The 14,377-nt window shown below is 42.5% G+C and overlaps 1 protein-coding gene across 1 annotated transcript in view; it reads left to right on the top strand.

Moving 5' to 3' along the window:
• Window positions 1–14,377, top strand: part of mtg2 (mitochondrial ribosome-associated GTPase 2) — a 60,258-nt gene that overhangs the window by 29,906 nt on the left and 15,975 nt on the right. Inside the window, exon 4 of the mRNA XM_072277254.1 lies at window positions 13,450–13,544. Within this exon, the coding sequence (XP_072133355.1) occupies window positions 13,450–13,544 (95 nt within the window). The remainder of the gene's footprint in view (window positions 1–13,449; window positions 13,545–14,377) is intronic.

Below are 14,377 nucleotides of genomic sequence, written 5' to 3'. Positions count from 1 at the left end.
CTGTATTCCCAGATCCCTATGTTCTACTGCACTCTGCCCTACTGCCCTAGGAGAAACACTGTGAACAGCACACTGATGATGTTTCCTCGTATGGTGACAAAACGTTTGCAAATCGATTGCCAAGATCAGAGAACAACTTAACCATCACCCTCCCGAGCTACACATTTTCCTAGTTATTTCCAAGACCTACCCTGGTTGGTCCACCCAAAGTGCAACACCTGACAATTGTCTGCATTGAATTCCATCTGCATTTTTCCAGCTGGTCCAGATCCCGCTGTAATTTTTGATAGTCTTTCTGGCTGTCCACTACACCCCCAATGTTGGTGTCATCCGCAAATTTGCTGATCTAGTTTACCACATCGTCATCCAAATTGTTGATATGGAAGATAAACAACAACAGACCCAGCACCAATCCATGCGACACACCACTACAGGCCTCCAGTCAGAGAGGCAACATCCACAACGACTCTCTGGCTTCTGCAAAACCAAAGTATATTCTAATCTACTACCTCATCTTGAATGCCAAGCAACTGAACCTTCTAAACCAACCTCCCATGCAGGACCTTTTCAAAACCCTTGCTAAAATCCATGTAAACAACCTCTACTGCCTTTGCTTCACCAACTTTCCTAGTAACTTCCTCAAAAAGCTTTGAGACTGGTTAGATATGACTTACCACACAAAGCCATGTTGACTATCCCTAATGAGACCCCCTCTATCCAAATACTTGGAAAGCTGGTCCCTTAGAATACCTTCCAGTAACTTTCCCACTACTGATGTCAGGCCCACTGGCCTATAATTTCCTGCCTTATTGAAAATATTCCACCCCAAGATCAGAGGCTTTGCTAATTATTGGTGTATTATTGGCCTGATGGTCTGCATCCCAGGGTACTTAAGGGGGTGGCTCTAGAAATCATGGACACATTGGTAATCATTTTCCAATGTTCTATAGATTCAGGATCAGTTCCTGCGGATTGGAGGGTAGCTAATGTTATCCCACTTTTTAAGAAAGGAGGGAAAGAGAAAACAGGCAATTATAGACCAGTTAGTCTGACATCAGTGGTGGGGAAGATGCTAGAATCAATTATAAAAGATGTAATAGCGGCATATTTGGATAGCAGTAGCAGGACAGGTCCGAGTCAGCATGGATTTACGAAAGGGAAATCATGCTTGACTAATCTTCTGGAATTTTTTGAGAATGTAACTATGAAAATGGACATGGGAAAGCCAGTGGATGTAGTGTACCTGGACTTTCAGAAAGCCTTTGATAAGGTCCCACATAGGTTAGTGGGCAAAATTAGAGCACATGGTATTGGGGGTAGGGTACTGACATGGATAGAAAATTGATTGGCAGACAGGAAACAAAGAGTAGGGATTGACGGGTCCTTTTCAGAATGGCAGGCAGTGACTAATGGGGTACTGCAATGCTCAGTGCTTGGACCGCAGCTATTTACAATATACATTAATGATTTAGATGAAGGGATTAAAAGTAACATTAGCAAATTTGCAGATGACACAAAGCTGGGTGGCAATGTGAAATGTGAGGAGGATGTTATGAGAATGCAGGGTGACTTAGACAGGTTGGGTGAGTGGGCAGATGCAGTTTAATGTGGATAAATGTGAGGTTATCCACTTCGGCAAGAACAGGAAGGCAGATTACTATCTGAATGGTGTCAAGTTAGGAAAAGAGGAAGTACAATGAGATCTACGTGTCCTTGTTCATCAGTCACTGAAAGTAAGCATGCAGGTGCAGCAGGCAGTGAAGAAAGCTAATAGCATGCTGGCCTTCATAACAAGGGGAATTGAGTATAGGAGCAAAGAGGTTCTTCTGCAGTTGTACAGGGCCCTGGTGAGACAACACCTGGAATATTGTGTACAGTTTTGGTCTCCAAATTTGAGGAAGGACATTCTAGCTATTGAGGGAGTGCAGCGTAGGTTCACGAGGTTAATTCCCGGGATGGCGGGACAGTCATATGTTGAAAGATTGAAGCGACTGGGCTTGTATACACTGTAATTTAGAAGGATGAGAGAGGATCTGATTGAAACATATAAGATTATTAAGGGATTGGACACGCTAGAGGCAGGAAACATGTTCCTGATTTTGGGGGAGTCCAGAACCAGAGGCCACAGTTTAAGAATAAGGGGTAGACAATTTAGAACGGAGTTGAGGAAAAACTTTTTCACACAGAGGGTTATGGTTCTGTGGAATGCTCTGCCTCAGAAGGCAGTGGAGGCCAATTCTCTGGATTCTTTCAAAAAAGAGTTAGAGCTCTTAAAGATAGCGGAGTGAAGGGATATGGGGAGAAGGCAGGAAAAGGGTACTGATTGTGGATGATCAGCCATGATCATAGTGAATGGTGGTGCTGGCTCAAAGGGCTGAATGGCCTACTCCTGCACCTATTGTCTATTGTCTAAGTGTCCCTCGGATAGTCCAGTTAGGACAAGTGTACGTATTTTCCTGAAATGGATGATTAGTCTGCTGAGTTCTTCCAGCATTTTGTGTGTGTTGCTTGGATTTCCAGCATCTGCAGATTTTCTCTTGTTTGTGATTAGACTGGCTTTTCTGATTGTAGTTCTGTCACTAATTATATCTCCTGCTCATTATCCTCATTGTCCATGGCTGAGAGTGTGGTTGGTTGCATGATCTGTCCATGATTGACTACCAGGCTTTATTGTCCTGATTGTATATTGTGTACAACAGCACCATATTTCTTTCTTGCTGTCTTGTTATGTAACTCCAATATAAAAGGCTCTGCCCTAATCTAAAATGTCCTTCACCACTTAGTCGCTGATGCTTGATGCAACTTGGGCCAATTGGTAACCCTGTGGTTGTTCAAATTCCTTACTTGCATAATCAAACACCAATCACACTACGCTAATCTGTATTAATTACCAGTAGAATCTACCTGTTAAAGGCCAATGATACTTAAGAATTAGTAAACTGACTCATAGTAAATGTCACCCTAGAATCCTTTGTTTGCATCCTTGGTATGCCAAATGGCTCCAGTCCCCTGTTGTGCAAAGGGAAACCATGTTCTCAGGGACCTCTGTCACTAGTCTTGGCTGCATACTGTAACCTATCTCTGCCTAGACATCATCTTAACCTTTGCCTTGCAACAACTTCCACACCATGTTCCAAGGAATAAAGTCTTAGCCTGTCCAACCTCTCCCTATAACCTAATTCCTTGAGTACTGGCAGCATTCTTGTAAATCATTGTACTGCTTTCAGCTTAACGGTGTCTTTTCTATAAAAGGGTAACCAAAACTAGATAATACTCCTGGTGGCCTCACCAACGTCTTGTACAACTGCAGCATTATATCCCAGCTCCTCTACTCAATGCCCTGGCTGATGAAAGACAACACGCCAAACATCTTCACCACCCTGCCTATCTGTAACACCACTTTCGGCAAACTATGTACTTGTACTCCTAAGTCCCTCTGTTCCACATCACTCCCCGGGTCCCTGTGTAAGTCAGACCCTGGTTTGACTTCCCAAACTACAATACCTCTCACTTATCTGAATTGAAAGCCGCTTGCAAATCCTCAACTCATTTACCTATCTGGTCAAGATCCCCCTGTAATTTTTGATAACTTCTTCCCTGTTTACTATTTTAATATCACCCACAACTTGGTAACTATTCTCTCACTTATCTGATGTAGGCAAGTAACAGTGCCTGGTCTACTTATGCTAGGCTGTATCTTATGAAATCAGCCTTCCACCAGCCATATGTCCATTTAGAGTACCTAACATTAGACCCTTGTCTAATAGGATAATCTCTGTACTGGCTCAAAATGTCCTTATGGAAGTACTTTAAATTTCCACCATTTCAAAGCCTTCCATCTAAGATCATTATATTAAATTCTATCCATGCACATTTCTCTATTTAAAATGCACCCTATCGTTTAAAATTTAAGTGAATTCTTTAGTGTGCTTTCTTTATTATTGTAATTGTTACAAACTGTCTGAGCCCAGTAAAAGTTGAACGAGTTCCAGCCATGTATACTGCAACTTATAGTACCTTATGGAATAACAACATTGTCCTTTAGTGGCACCTTTAAATCAGTTTGATAGAGTGGCAGTAATTGGGTAATTCAACATACAGAACAGGCTCCAAGCTCCTAGTAAATTTATTATCAAAGTGTGTATATGTCACCATGTACTACCCTGAGATTCAAGTCAGTGGGAAGATTGTTGTCAGTGATTGTGATTCATTTTATGCACATAATTTTGTATGTAACTATCTTCCACTCACTGCAATACTTGAGGAGAAACTTGCCTACTTTAAATTGATTGTATTCTGAACATATTAACTGGATAGAATACAATAGGCTGAGGCCCTCTGTTGATCATGGTCGCCCACAGGTATTGGGTCCTAGCTGTTACGTTGTTGGTGCAGTGCTGTCAATCGGTACGCAAACCAGGGCGGTATGATACGGAGAGCAAGCTGTTGCCCAAACCCTCTTCACAGAACTGATGAATCCAAAGGAACGGCAGACAGTTTGGCACCAGTGGCATCGCAGGAGTTTCCAGTCGGTGTTGAAATCAACGTAGGGCTGCCTTAGGGCTTCCAACTCTGATTTTTCTTCGAGTATACTCCCAAAGCCTTTCCCTTAAGTGGGTATAGTCGCAAGGCAGCAGAGGTCAGAGTTTTCCTTCTGGTAGATGAGCTGCCAGCCACAGCTGACAAGACCCATCTCCCCGGAGCGACTCATTTTAAGGCGCCAGTAACCTTTCCCCCTTCTCCTATCAGTGGAAACAGTTCCACCGGGCTTAGTAGCTAAGCCACACATGAAGACCAGGAGCTGGACTTGGCTATTTGAGATGAATGCCATTTGGAGCATTTAATAGGTAGTGGGAGCTTGTGCCTACTACACTTAACCCTCACCCCCCCCCCCAGCTATGACAGCCATAGGGGAACATACAATAGGCTGAATTATTAATAAATACTATGTTTGGGGGAAGAAATGGCCTGAGGAACCTGAGTCAGTTTTAACATTTATTTTGGCACTGTGTTGGAATTGCACGCCTTGTGTATTCGTTTCAAGCACTGCACAGGAACTCCAGGGAGTCTTGAGTTACTGCCTGTGAGTCATACTGGAGCCTGACTCAGACCTTGCACCACATATTGAGCATTGATGTAATTTCAAAAAAGTTTCAAGCATCTTTAAATAGAAAAACAGACTTCTCCAGAAATTGAAATTCGTCTTACATTCATTGCATGTAAAATATGCATTGCATGCCAGCTTTGGTATCTTGAAAAATTATGCGACATTGGGTTAAAATCTACCAAAAGCAGTGCTCTGGCATGTTCCTCGAAGAATAATGCACCAAACTGGGAACTGTGCCATTCCAGACAAAAACTAAATCCAGACTGCATTGCTGCTGCCTCAGTGCTGTGGGACTGGAGTCTAACGTAGCGGAGTGTGAGACCATGCACTTGGGTAGGAGGAATGAAAATGCAGACTATTCTCTGTATGGAGAGAAGTTAGAGTCAAAAGGCAGACTGCTATTAGATTAAATTTGTTTGTCACATGTACATTGAAACACAGTGAATGCATCACTTGTGTACTTCACAACTGATTGTGGACTTCAGAAAGGGTAAGATGAGGGAACACACACCAGTCCTCATAGAGGGATCAGAAGTGTGGAAAGAGTGAGCAATTTCAGGTGTCGATATGAGGATCTATCTTGGGCCCAACATATCATTGCAGCTACAAAGAAGGTATAACAGTAGCTATATTTCATTAGGAGTTTGCAGAGGTTTGGTATGTTACCAAAGACACTCACAAATTTCTACAGATGTACTGTGGAGAGCATTCTAACTGGCTGCATCACCATCTGGTATGGCAGTGGGGAGGATGGATCTGCTACTGCTCAGTATCAAAAGAAGCTGCAGAGAGTTGGAAACTTAGTCAGCTCCATCATAGGCACTCGCCTCCATAATACCCAGGACATCTTCAAGGAGCGATGCCTCAAAAAGGCGGTATCCATCATTAAGGACCCCCATCTCCCAGTACAGGAGTCTGAAGGTATGCACTCAACAAATCAGGAAAAGTTTCTTCCCCTCTACCATCCGATTTCTGAATAGATATTGAACCCATGAACATGACCTCACTATTTTTTAAATTTTTGCACTACTTATTTAATTTAAGTACTTAATATATATATGTATATACTTAATGTAATTCGTGTTTTTTCTCTATTATGTATTTCATTGAGCTGCTGCTGCAAAGACAACAAATTTCACAATATATGCCAGTGATAGTAAGCCTGATTCTGATTCTGAAACCAAATCAGCGAGGATTATATTGGGCAGTCTGCAAGTCTTGCCGTGCTTCCAGTCCCAACATAGCATGCCCACAACTCCTTAACCCCAATCGTATGTCTTTGGAACACGGGGGAAAAAAATTAGAGCATCTGGAAGAAACCCATGCAGTCACAGAGAGAATGTACAAACTCCTTACAGACAGCGGCTGAACTGAACCCCAAATGGTGATTACTTGCACTGTAATATGCTTATGACTACACTACCATGCTGCTGACGTATCACCATGAAGAGAGGTTGTAGAGTGGAGTACAAAGGAGCAAGAGGAGGGATATAGGTGTCCTTGAGCAAGAAACACAAAAAGTTAGATAAACACGCTGCAAGTGTATGAAGGCAAATGGCATATTGGTATTTATTTCAAGAGGAAGAGATTAGAATAGATAAGGAGATGGACATAGTTTCTGTCCCTTTAATTAACATATAGGCAGTCTAGAAGAGATTCACTTGGCTAAATCCTGAGATGAGAGGGTTGTCGTATCTCCAAAGGCTAAAAAGAAATAGACCTGTATTATTAGGAGTTTACAAGGAGTGATCTTCATTGAAATGTACCAGATCCTTAGCCACCATGGCAAGCAGGATGTTGAGGTGTTTCCTCCAGGGGGAGAGTCTTGAAGGAGGGAATATAGTTATAAGAAAAAGGGAGCAGTTATTTCAAACAGAGATGTTCAGGAATTTCTCACAGAGGTTGTTGAATCTCTAGCATTCTCTAGCCTAGAGGCAAGATCATTAGTAGTATTTACAGGAGAGGTAAATGCATTTTGAAACTGGCACAGGCGCCTGGGACAGATTAGCAGCAATCATTTAAATAGAGCAGGCTTAGGGGGTTGAGTGGTTCCTGATCCTATTTCCTCATCTGTTCTTGTGTGAGACAGGACTTAACTAACCTCCTGCATGGCAAATTGAGTACAGCTGCAGAACAGGCTGCCTTGGCAGTTACGGTGAATGAAGGGGAGGAGAGTATTAAATACCCATGAGGTGGTCTGATTCTGATCAGAGATCACAGCCGGCAGCTCAGAACTGATTCACACAAAAGAACCACAGAGAGAGAAGCACCTCTGATTCATTTTCCATTATGCTGGCCATTGAAAACTGTGGCTGGTACAATGTAGAAGACCTACTGTGACCTGTTAACTGCCTGTTCTCTCCTCATTCCTTCGCAGTGTGATCCTGGTGTTCAATGTTCAAATAAAATTTATTATCAAAGTACATATATGTCACTATATACAACTTAAAAGAGATTCATTTTCTTGCAGCCATACTCAATATATCTATAAGAATTAATGAAAGACTGCACCAACTTGGTGTTCCTGTGAATGAACAACAAAGGTCATCAATTGCCCCAAAAATCTGCAAATTCTGCCAACAGTGGGGGAAACATGAGGTCCACTAACAGTGACATTGTTAGTTGAGTGGTTAACATTGGCTGCATTAAGGTGAAGGTCACACAGAAATGTTCGTGTCACTGTTCTGATGCATAAGATTTCAACCAGTTGTGTTTGCTAGTGTGACTCTTACCTCTGATGCAGGTACTTTTACATGCAGCTTGCTTGCAAATAAAGTCTACGAAAGCATCAGACTTCCAGGTAGCAGTATTTTAAATATTATAGTTGGAGTGAAGTGATGTAAAATTTATACAAATCCAATATTGTGCAGGGAAAGAGTCATGGAACACTACATCACAGAGACACCACCTTCGGCCTAGTTTGTGCCAAACTCCAGTTCTGCTTAGTTCCATTGACACATACCTGGACCATAGCCCTCCATACCCCTCCCGTCCATGAACTTATCCAAACTTCTCTTAAAAGTTGAAATTGGACCTGCATTCACTCCTTCCTCTAGCAGCTTGAAAGTACTGTACCAGAATATGATGAATCACTGGTTTAAAATGTGGATGCACTGAGGTTCGTTTTAAAATGAGAAAGCATATAAAGTACAGAAGAATATAGCACAGAAGGAAACTACTTGGCCCACTGTGTTTGTGCAGGCTTTTTGAAAGGCCTGTCTCATATGTCCCCATTCTTCTTCTCTTTCCCTTGTGGCTCTGGAATTCCATCTAGTTTTCAAAATTTCTATTGAATCTGCTTTGCATCCATTAAAGCTGCCAACTGCAAATCAGTGCACCAGGTAATATTTTTTAAAAAACCTCAGTTATATCAATCATATCAAGTCTTGTCCTTTGATTAATGTCACAGTGGACGGAGTGGAAATGCTCTTTTCTATAGATGCTGCCTGGCTTGCTGAGTTCCCCCAGCATTTTGTGTGTGTTGCTTGGAAATAGTTTCCCCCATTTTTATTTATAAAGTCCTAACCATTTTGAGCATTCATATTCCAGCTGCCCTCCACTCAGTCAAAGCTTCTCTCATCTTCACAAGTAACTGATAAGTTCCATCCCTGATTATGATTCTGGGATGTCACTGTATTCTTTTCCATATCCTTGTGGTGCCCGGGAAAAAATACTCTAGTTGACCCTGATCAGTAGTTTATAAAGTTTTATGTACCTTCATTTCTGCTTTGTCTGTTAAAACCAAGACTTTTTTTCAGAGAAATGTATTTACCCTCAGAACTCATAAAATTATACCATTTGGTTGATGCCTTCTTTTTCATAGTCATCTTCCCAATAAGCATCACTTTGAATTTTCTGCATAACATATTACAAACTATCTGTCTGTATCCTTTTCTTCTGAAGACTTAGGCAATGCACACAAAATGCTGGAGGAACTCAGCAAGTCAGGCAGCACCTATGCAGGGAATAAACAGACATTTTGGACTTTCAGGACCATTCTATATTTGATTCTCTTGAAGATTTCCCTGCTTTACTGTTATGTTTCCAATTCTGGCTCAACCTCAGTGTCCCCCATTTCTTGATCAGGGTCATTAATTTACATCAGAAAGGGCAACTGATACAGAAAGCTGATCCCTGGGTGGTGAGACCCTCTCTAGTCCGTAAAATATTCAACACTACTCTGCTTTCCATCTCTTACCCAACTCCATATCCACCCTGCAATTCCACAAGCTTCAGTTTTGAAATACCAATGATAATCAAACAAGGAGAGAAGAAAAATTGAGGGCAAACACGCAGCTGTCAAGAACAACACACACAAAACGCTGGAGGAACTCAGCAGGCCAGGCAGCATCTATGGAAAAAAAAGTCTCAAGAGATACAGCCTAGCTACGAGGCCCAACAAGGTTGCAATGACTATCAAACGCATATTTACATTAACCATCTCTAACCAATTTTAATCTCCCTACATTCCCATTACCTCTCCCCTGATTCTATCCCTCTTGGTCAAACCAGATCTGAATTTAAAATATCTTGTGAAACACAATATAGTTTAAATGAATTGGGATGTATATACATCCCTCCTCCACAAATGAAGTCTTATAGGATTTCTATTTGCAGACATTTTGTGATTCCAGGAAGAAAATGCTGGAAAAATTCAGGAGGTCAGGCAACGTATGTGGAGCGAAAAACAGAGTTAATGCTTCAGGTTGAAAATCTTTCATTGGGATCTCCCAGCTGAAATGTTAGTTCTCCCAATTTTATCCCAGCCTAATCACAGGACAATTTACAATGACCAATTAACCTATCAAGTGGTAGGGCTTTGGACTGTGGGAGGAAACACACCTGGAGAATGTACAAGCAACACACACAAAATACTGGAGGAACTTAGCAGGCCAGGTAGCATCTATGGAAAAGAGCACAGTTGATGTTTCAGGCTGAGACCCTTCATCAGGGCTGGAGGAAAAAAATATGAGTAGTCAGCGTAAGAAGGTGGGGGGGCGAAGTACAAAGTGATAGGTGAAAATGGGAGGGGTGAAGTAAAGAGCTGGGAAATTGGTGGAAGTGATAAAGGGCTAGAGAAGGGGGAATCTGATAGGACAGGACAGAAAGCCATGGAAGAAAGAAAATGGGGAGGAGCGCCAGAGGGAGGTGATGGGCTGGCAAGGAGATAAAGTGAGAGACAGATACGGGTATGGTGAAGAGGGTTGCATTACCGAAAGTTGGAGGAATCAATGTTCATGTCATCAGGTTGGAGGCTACCCAGAACGTATAAACTCATTACAGGGCAGGAATACTCCAGCGAGCACGAAGAGCAGAAACAAATAATATCGCTGTGATGATTGTACACTCTGGTATCAATTGTTTGGCGACAATAATGTATAAAGAATTGAACCTGGGTCAGCTGGTAAAGCCTTGTGCTAAACACTATGCTACCCTGTCACCCCATATTGTTACATATACAAAGATAGAGTGAAAAGTTCGTCTTGCATACTGTTTTGCTCACACCAAATCATTACATGGTGCATTGCGGGGGGGGGGGGGGGAAGGGGGAATTACAATGCAGAAGGAAGTGTGAAAGCTACCGAAAGAGTGCAGTGCAGGTAAACAGCGTGCAGGTCACAACGAGGTAGATTGTGAGGCCATGAGTCCATCTTATAGTACAAGAGGTCCATTGAAGTATTTGACAACGGTGGGATAGAAGCCGTCCTTGAGCCTGGTGATACGTGGTTTCAGGCTTTTGTATCTTCAACTCGATGGGAGGGGGAGGAGAGAGAATGTCCGGGCTGGGTGGGATGTTTGATTATGCTGCTTTTATGTCAGGTTTCCATCAACTGCAAGCTTTTAATTTATTCGTCCTGAACATGGTTTTGTTAATGTTTCAATTGGTTTCCACTTGTTGTGGCTGGAGATTCTTGAATGTTCAAAAATAAGGCATTTCTGCTGCTGGGAGCTCCCCCCTTCTCTGCATTAAAATCTTTCCCACCTCCATCCAACGGGTCCACGTTTCGCGGCGTGAGGCTCAGGAATGAATGAGGAGAGCTGAAATCAAGGGGTATCTCATCCCCTCGCACTGACAGGTCAGATGACAATTATTGATGTAAACAAACGCAAGCAGATGCTGCCTTTGCGCCGGGCGGCCGCGATCATGCTCCGGCCGGGCCGTGAGGAGACACCTAGGAATCAGCGCCCTACAGCGTCGTCCCGGCCAGTAACCAGGTAAACAGCCCCATGCGGTCCCGCTCCAGATCTTGTTCTTTCGAAACGAACTCCGCATATAATCGTGGATTAATCTGGTTTTAAACCTGGTGTATTACAGGGGGAGGGGGAAGGGATGCTATACGGCGCATTGCAGACATTATTCGGCATAATCTCATCCTTTGGAGTAAATGCAGGTCGATGCGAACGGACGCGAATTCGCTGTTAAATGTATTGATTTATTAGCACGATTTTAAGATTCGTCCGTTTTGTTTAAAAGTAGAAGATAAAATTGAATATCTGGCATTAGTTTTACATTTTGGGGGGAGAAGAGGGGTGGATCTCTTACAATGGAGGGCATCTGATTTACTGGAACATTTCCTTTGGACGCCGACGTTTCATTGACTTTGAATTTTTAATACAAAATCACATTTGGCTGTAAATTCTCTTACAGAGTGTGTCCAGAGGTAGTGCAATTCTTCATATGATAAACACGTCCCTCCAACAAACACTTGGAGAGATCTGCATGTAAATATTAAATTTAGATTTGTATGTAGGGGGTTTGAATTCAGATTCTGGTCCAAATCCTTTTCGTGGATCAATTTAACCCCTGAAATGCTGGACTGTCCAGGCCACCGGGATTTTCACCTCATTGAATTGCATTCCAGGAATAACATTGCTCGCCTTCCTATTCCTATGCTGAAGCACCTTTGGAAGTGTTGTTGATTCAATTGCTTTCATGTTTGTGACTACTCATTAGTAGTGTTGGGAATGTAGACACAACTGGAGCACTTATAGTAACGTCTCTTCAGGAATCAACTGATACTTTGACTTCATTCCAGATGAATTTGGAAGGACGGAATGTGAAAGGTGACTTGATAGAGGTTTACAAGAGGATAAATGGCATAGATCCAAAGGATAGCCGGAGACTTTTTTCCACCCGGGGAGAAATGGCTAGTACAACAGGGAAAATTTAAAGGTGATTGGAGGAAAGAATAGGGGGATGCCAGAGACCTGTTCTTTACACAGAGAGTGGTGAGTGCATGGAACCCCCTACCAGGGGTTGGCAGACAAGACAGATACATTACAGGTATTTAAGAAACTTATAGATAGCTACATGGATGGTAGAAAAATTGAGGGCTATGTAAGAGGGAAGGGTTAGATTGATCTTAGAGGAGGTTAAAAAATCGGCATAACATTGTGGGCAGAAGGGTCTGTACTGTGCTGTAGTGTTCCAGATTCTGTGCTTTATAACTGTCAGCTCAGCAATATTTTAGAAGTTCCCTTGCAGTCCATTGGGCTTTCCAGGTTAATTGTAAACTAGAGACACCAAAGATTGCAGATGCTCGAAACTGGAGGAACTAAGCACCTGTGGGAAAAAAGGAATTGTCCTGATATAGGGTTTCAACTCAAAATGTCAGCATTTCCTTTCCTCCCTTCCTCCCACAGTTGCTGCTCAACCTGCTGAGTTTAGGCCATTCAGCCCATCGAGTCTGCTCTGCCATTCAATCATGGCTGATATGATTTCCACTTTCTTGTGTTCTCCCCATAATATTTGACACCCTTACGAATCAATAACCCATCAGCCTCCATTTTAAATATAGCCAATATCTTGGCTTGCACAGCTGTCTGTGACAATGAATTCCATAGATTCTGGCTCAAGAAATTCCTCCTTATCTCTATTCTAAAGGGATATCCTTGTATTCTGAGGCTGTGCCTCCAGTCTCCCACTCTCCCACTATTGGAAACATCCTCTTCACATCCACTCTATCTAGACCTTTCTATAATCAATAGGCTTCAATGAAATCCACCCCTCCCTCACCTCATTCTTCTAAACTCTAGCAAGTATAGGCTAAGAAACATCAAACACTCCTCGTACATGAACCCTTTCATACCCTTTATCAGTCCCGTGATCCTCCCCAACATCAGCACATAGCCCCACTGACCCCGCAGGAAGTACAGATGCATACAGCACACTTGTAGAGCTCCTATGCATCAATGTGACTGTTAGCAGAATCACATCGCGTTCCATACATACTACCCTGAGAACAGTAGCTGCACAAAGATAGCAACCCCTAACCTCACTCTCATATGCTACCAGCTCTGTGAACACACTGTAAAAAAAATTCTCATTTAAAAAATTTCAGCTGATGGGGATGATGTGAGTGGAATGGACGATGACTGCAAAAAATGGGCACATGTTTTATGGAACTACCTTAAATTGGAACAACCTCTTGTGAAGGTAAGAGAGCTTTGCTGATGATGGGCAAGAGGAGTGTATAGAGATCACTTTATGGTTTAAATGCTTAACACGTGTTCTATTTGTTCACCACTGGTTCCACCCTATATCACGGCTGTCTTCTTGGGCACTTCACTGCCCTCACCATGCTACCTGACTAAGTGCTGAGTTTGTAATTCTCTAACCCTGGGGTTCCCAAACTTTTTTATGCCATGGACCCCTAACGTTAACCGAGAGGTCCATGGATTCCAGGTTGGGAACCTCTGCTCTAACCTGTACATCAGAAAGTTCATCTCCTTCCACCTCCATGGCACTATTCACCTCTGACCCTGCCTCAGATATTCTTCATTCGAGAAGCAAAAGTTTATTATATTGCAGTAAATAAAACTTTCATTGATGTGAATCGGAGTACAGGAAGGAGATAAGAGAATTTGGTGGCAGGGTGCTGTAAATAAGGGTAATGACACAATTGTAAAGGGGGACTTCAATATGCAAGGGGATTGGGAAGATCAGGTTGGTGTCGGATTGCAAGAGAAGGAATTTGTTGAATGCCTATGAGATGGCTTTTTAGAGCTCGTGCTTGAGACTACTCAGCGAAAGACTATCTTAGAATGGGTGTTGAGTAATAACCCGGATCTTATTTAGGAGCTTAATGTAAAGAAACCCTTGGAAGGCAGTGATCATAATATGATTGAATTCATACTGCAATTTGAGAGGGAGAAGCATAACTCAAATGTATCTGTATCATAGTGGAATAAAAGGAATTACAGAGGTATGAGAGAGGAGCATGCCCAGGTGGATTGGAGGAGGATACTGGCAGGGATGAGGGCAGAGTA

The sequence above is a fragment of the Mobula birostris genome, chromosome 2 (genome assembly GCF_030028105.1).
Source record: "Mobula birostris isolate sMobBir1 chromosome 2, sMobBir1.hap1, whole genome shotgun sequence".
In the NCBI taxonomy this organism is placed as follows: Eukaryota; Metazoa; Chordata; class Chondrichthyes; order Myliobatiformes; family Myliobatidae; genus Mobula; species Mobula birostris.
Note: the sequence above shows the minus strand (reverse complement) of the source record. Positions and strands in the feature narration are given on the sequence as shown.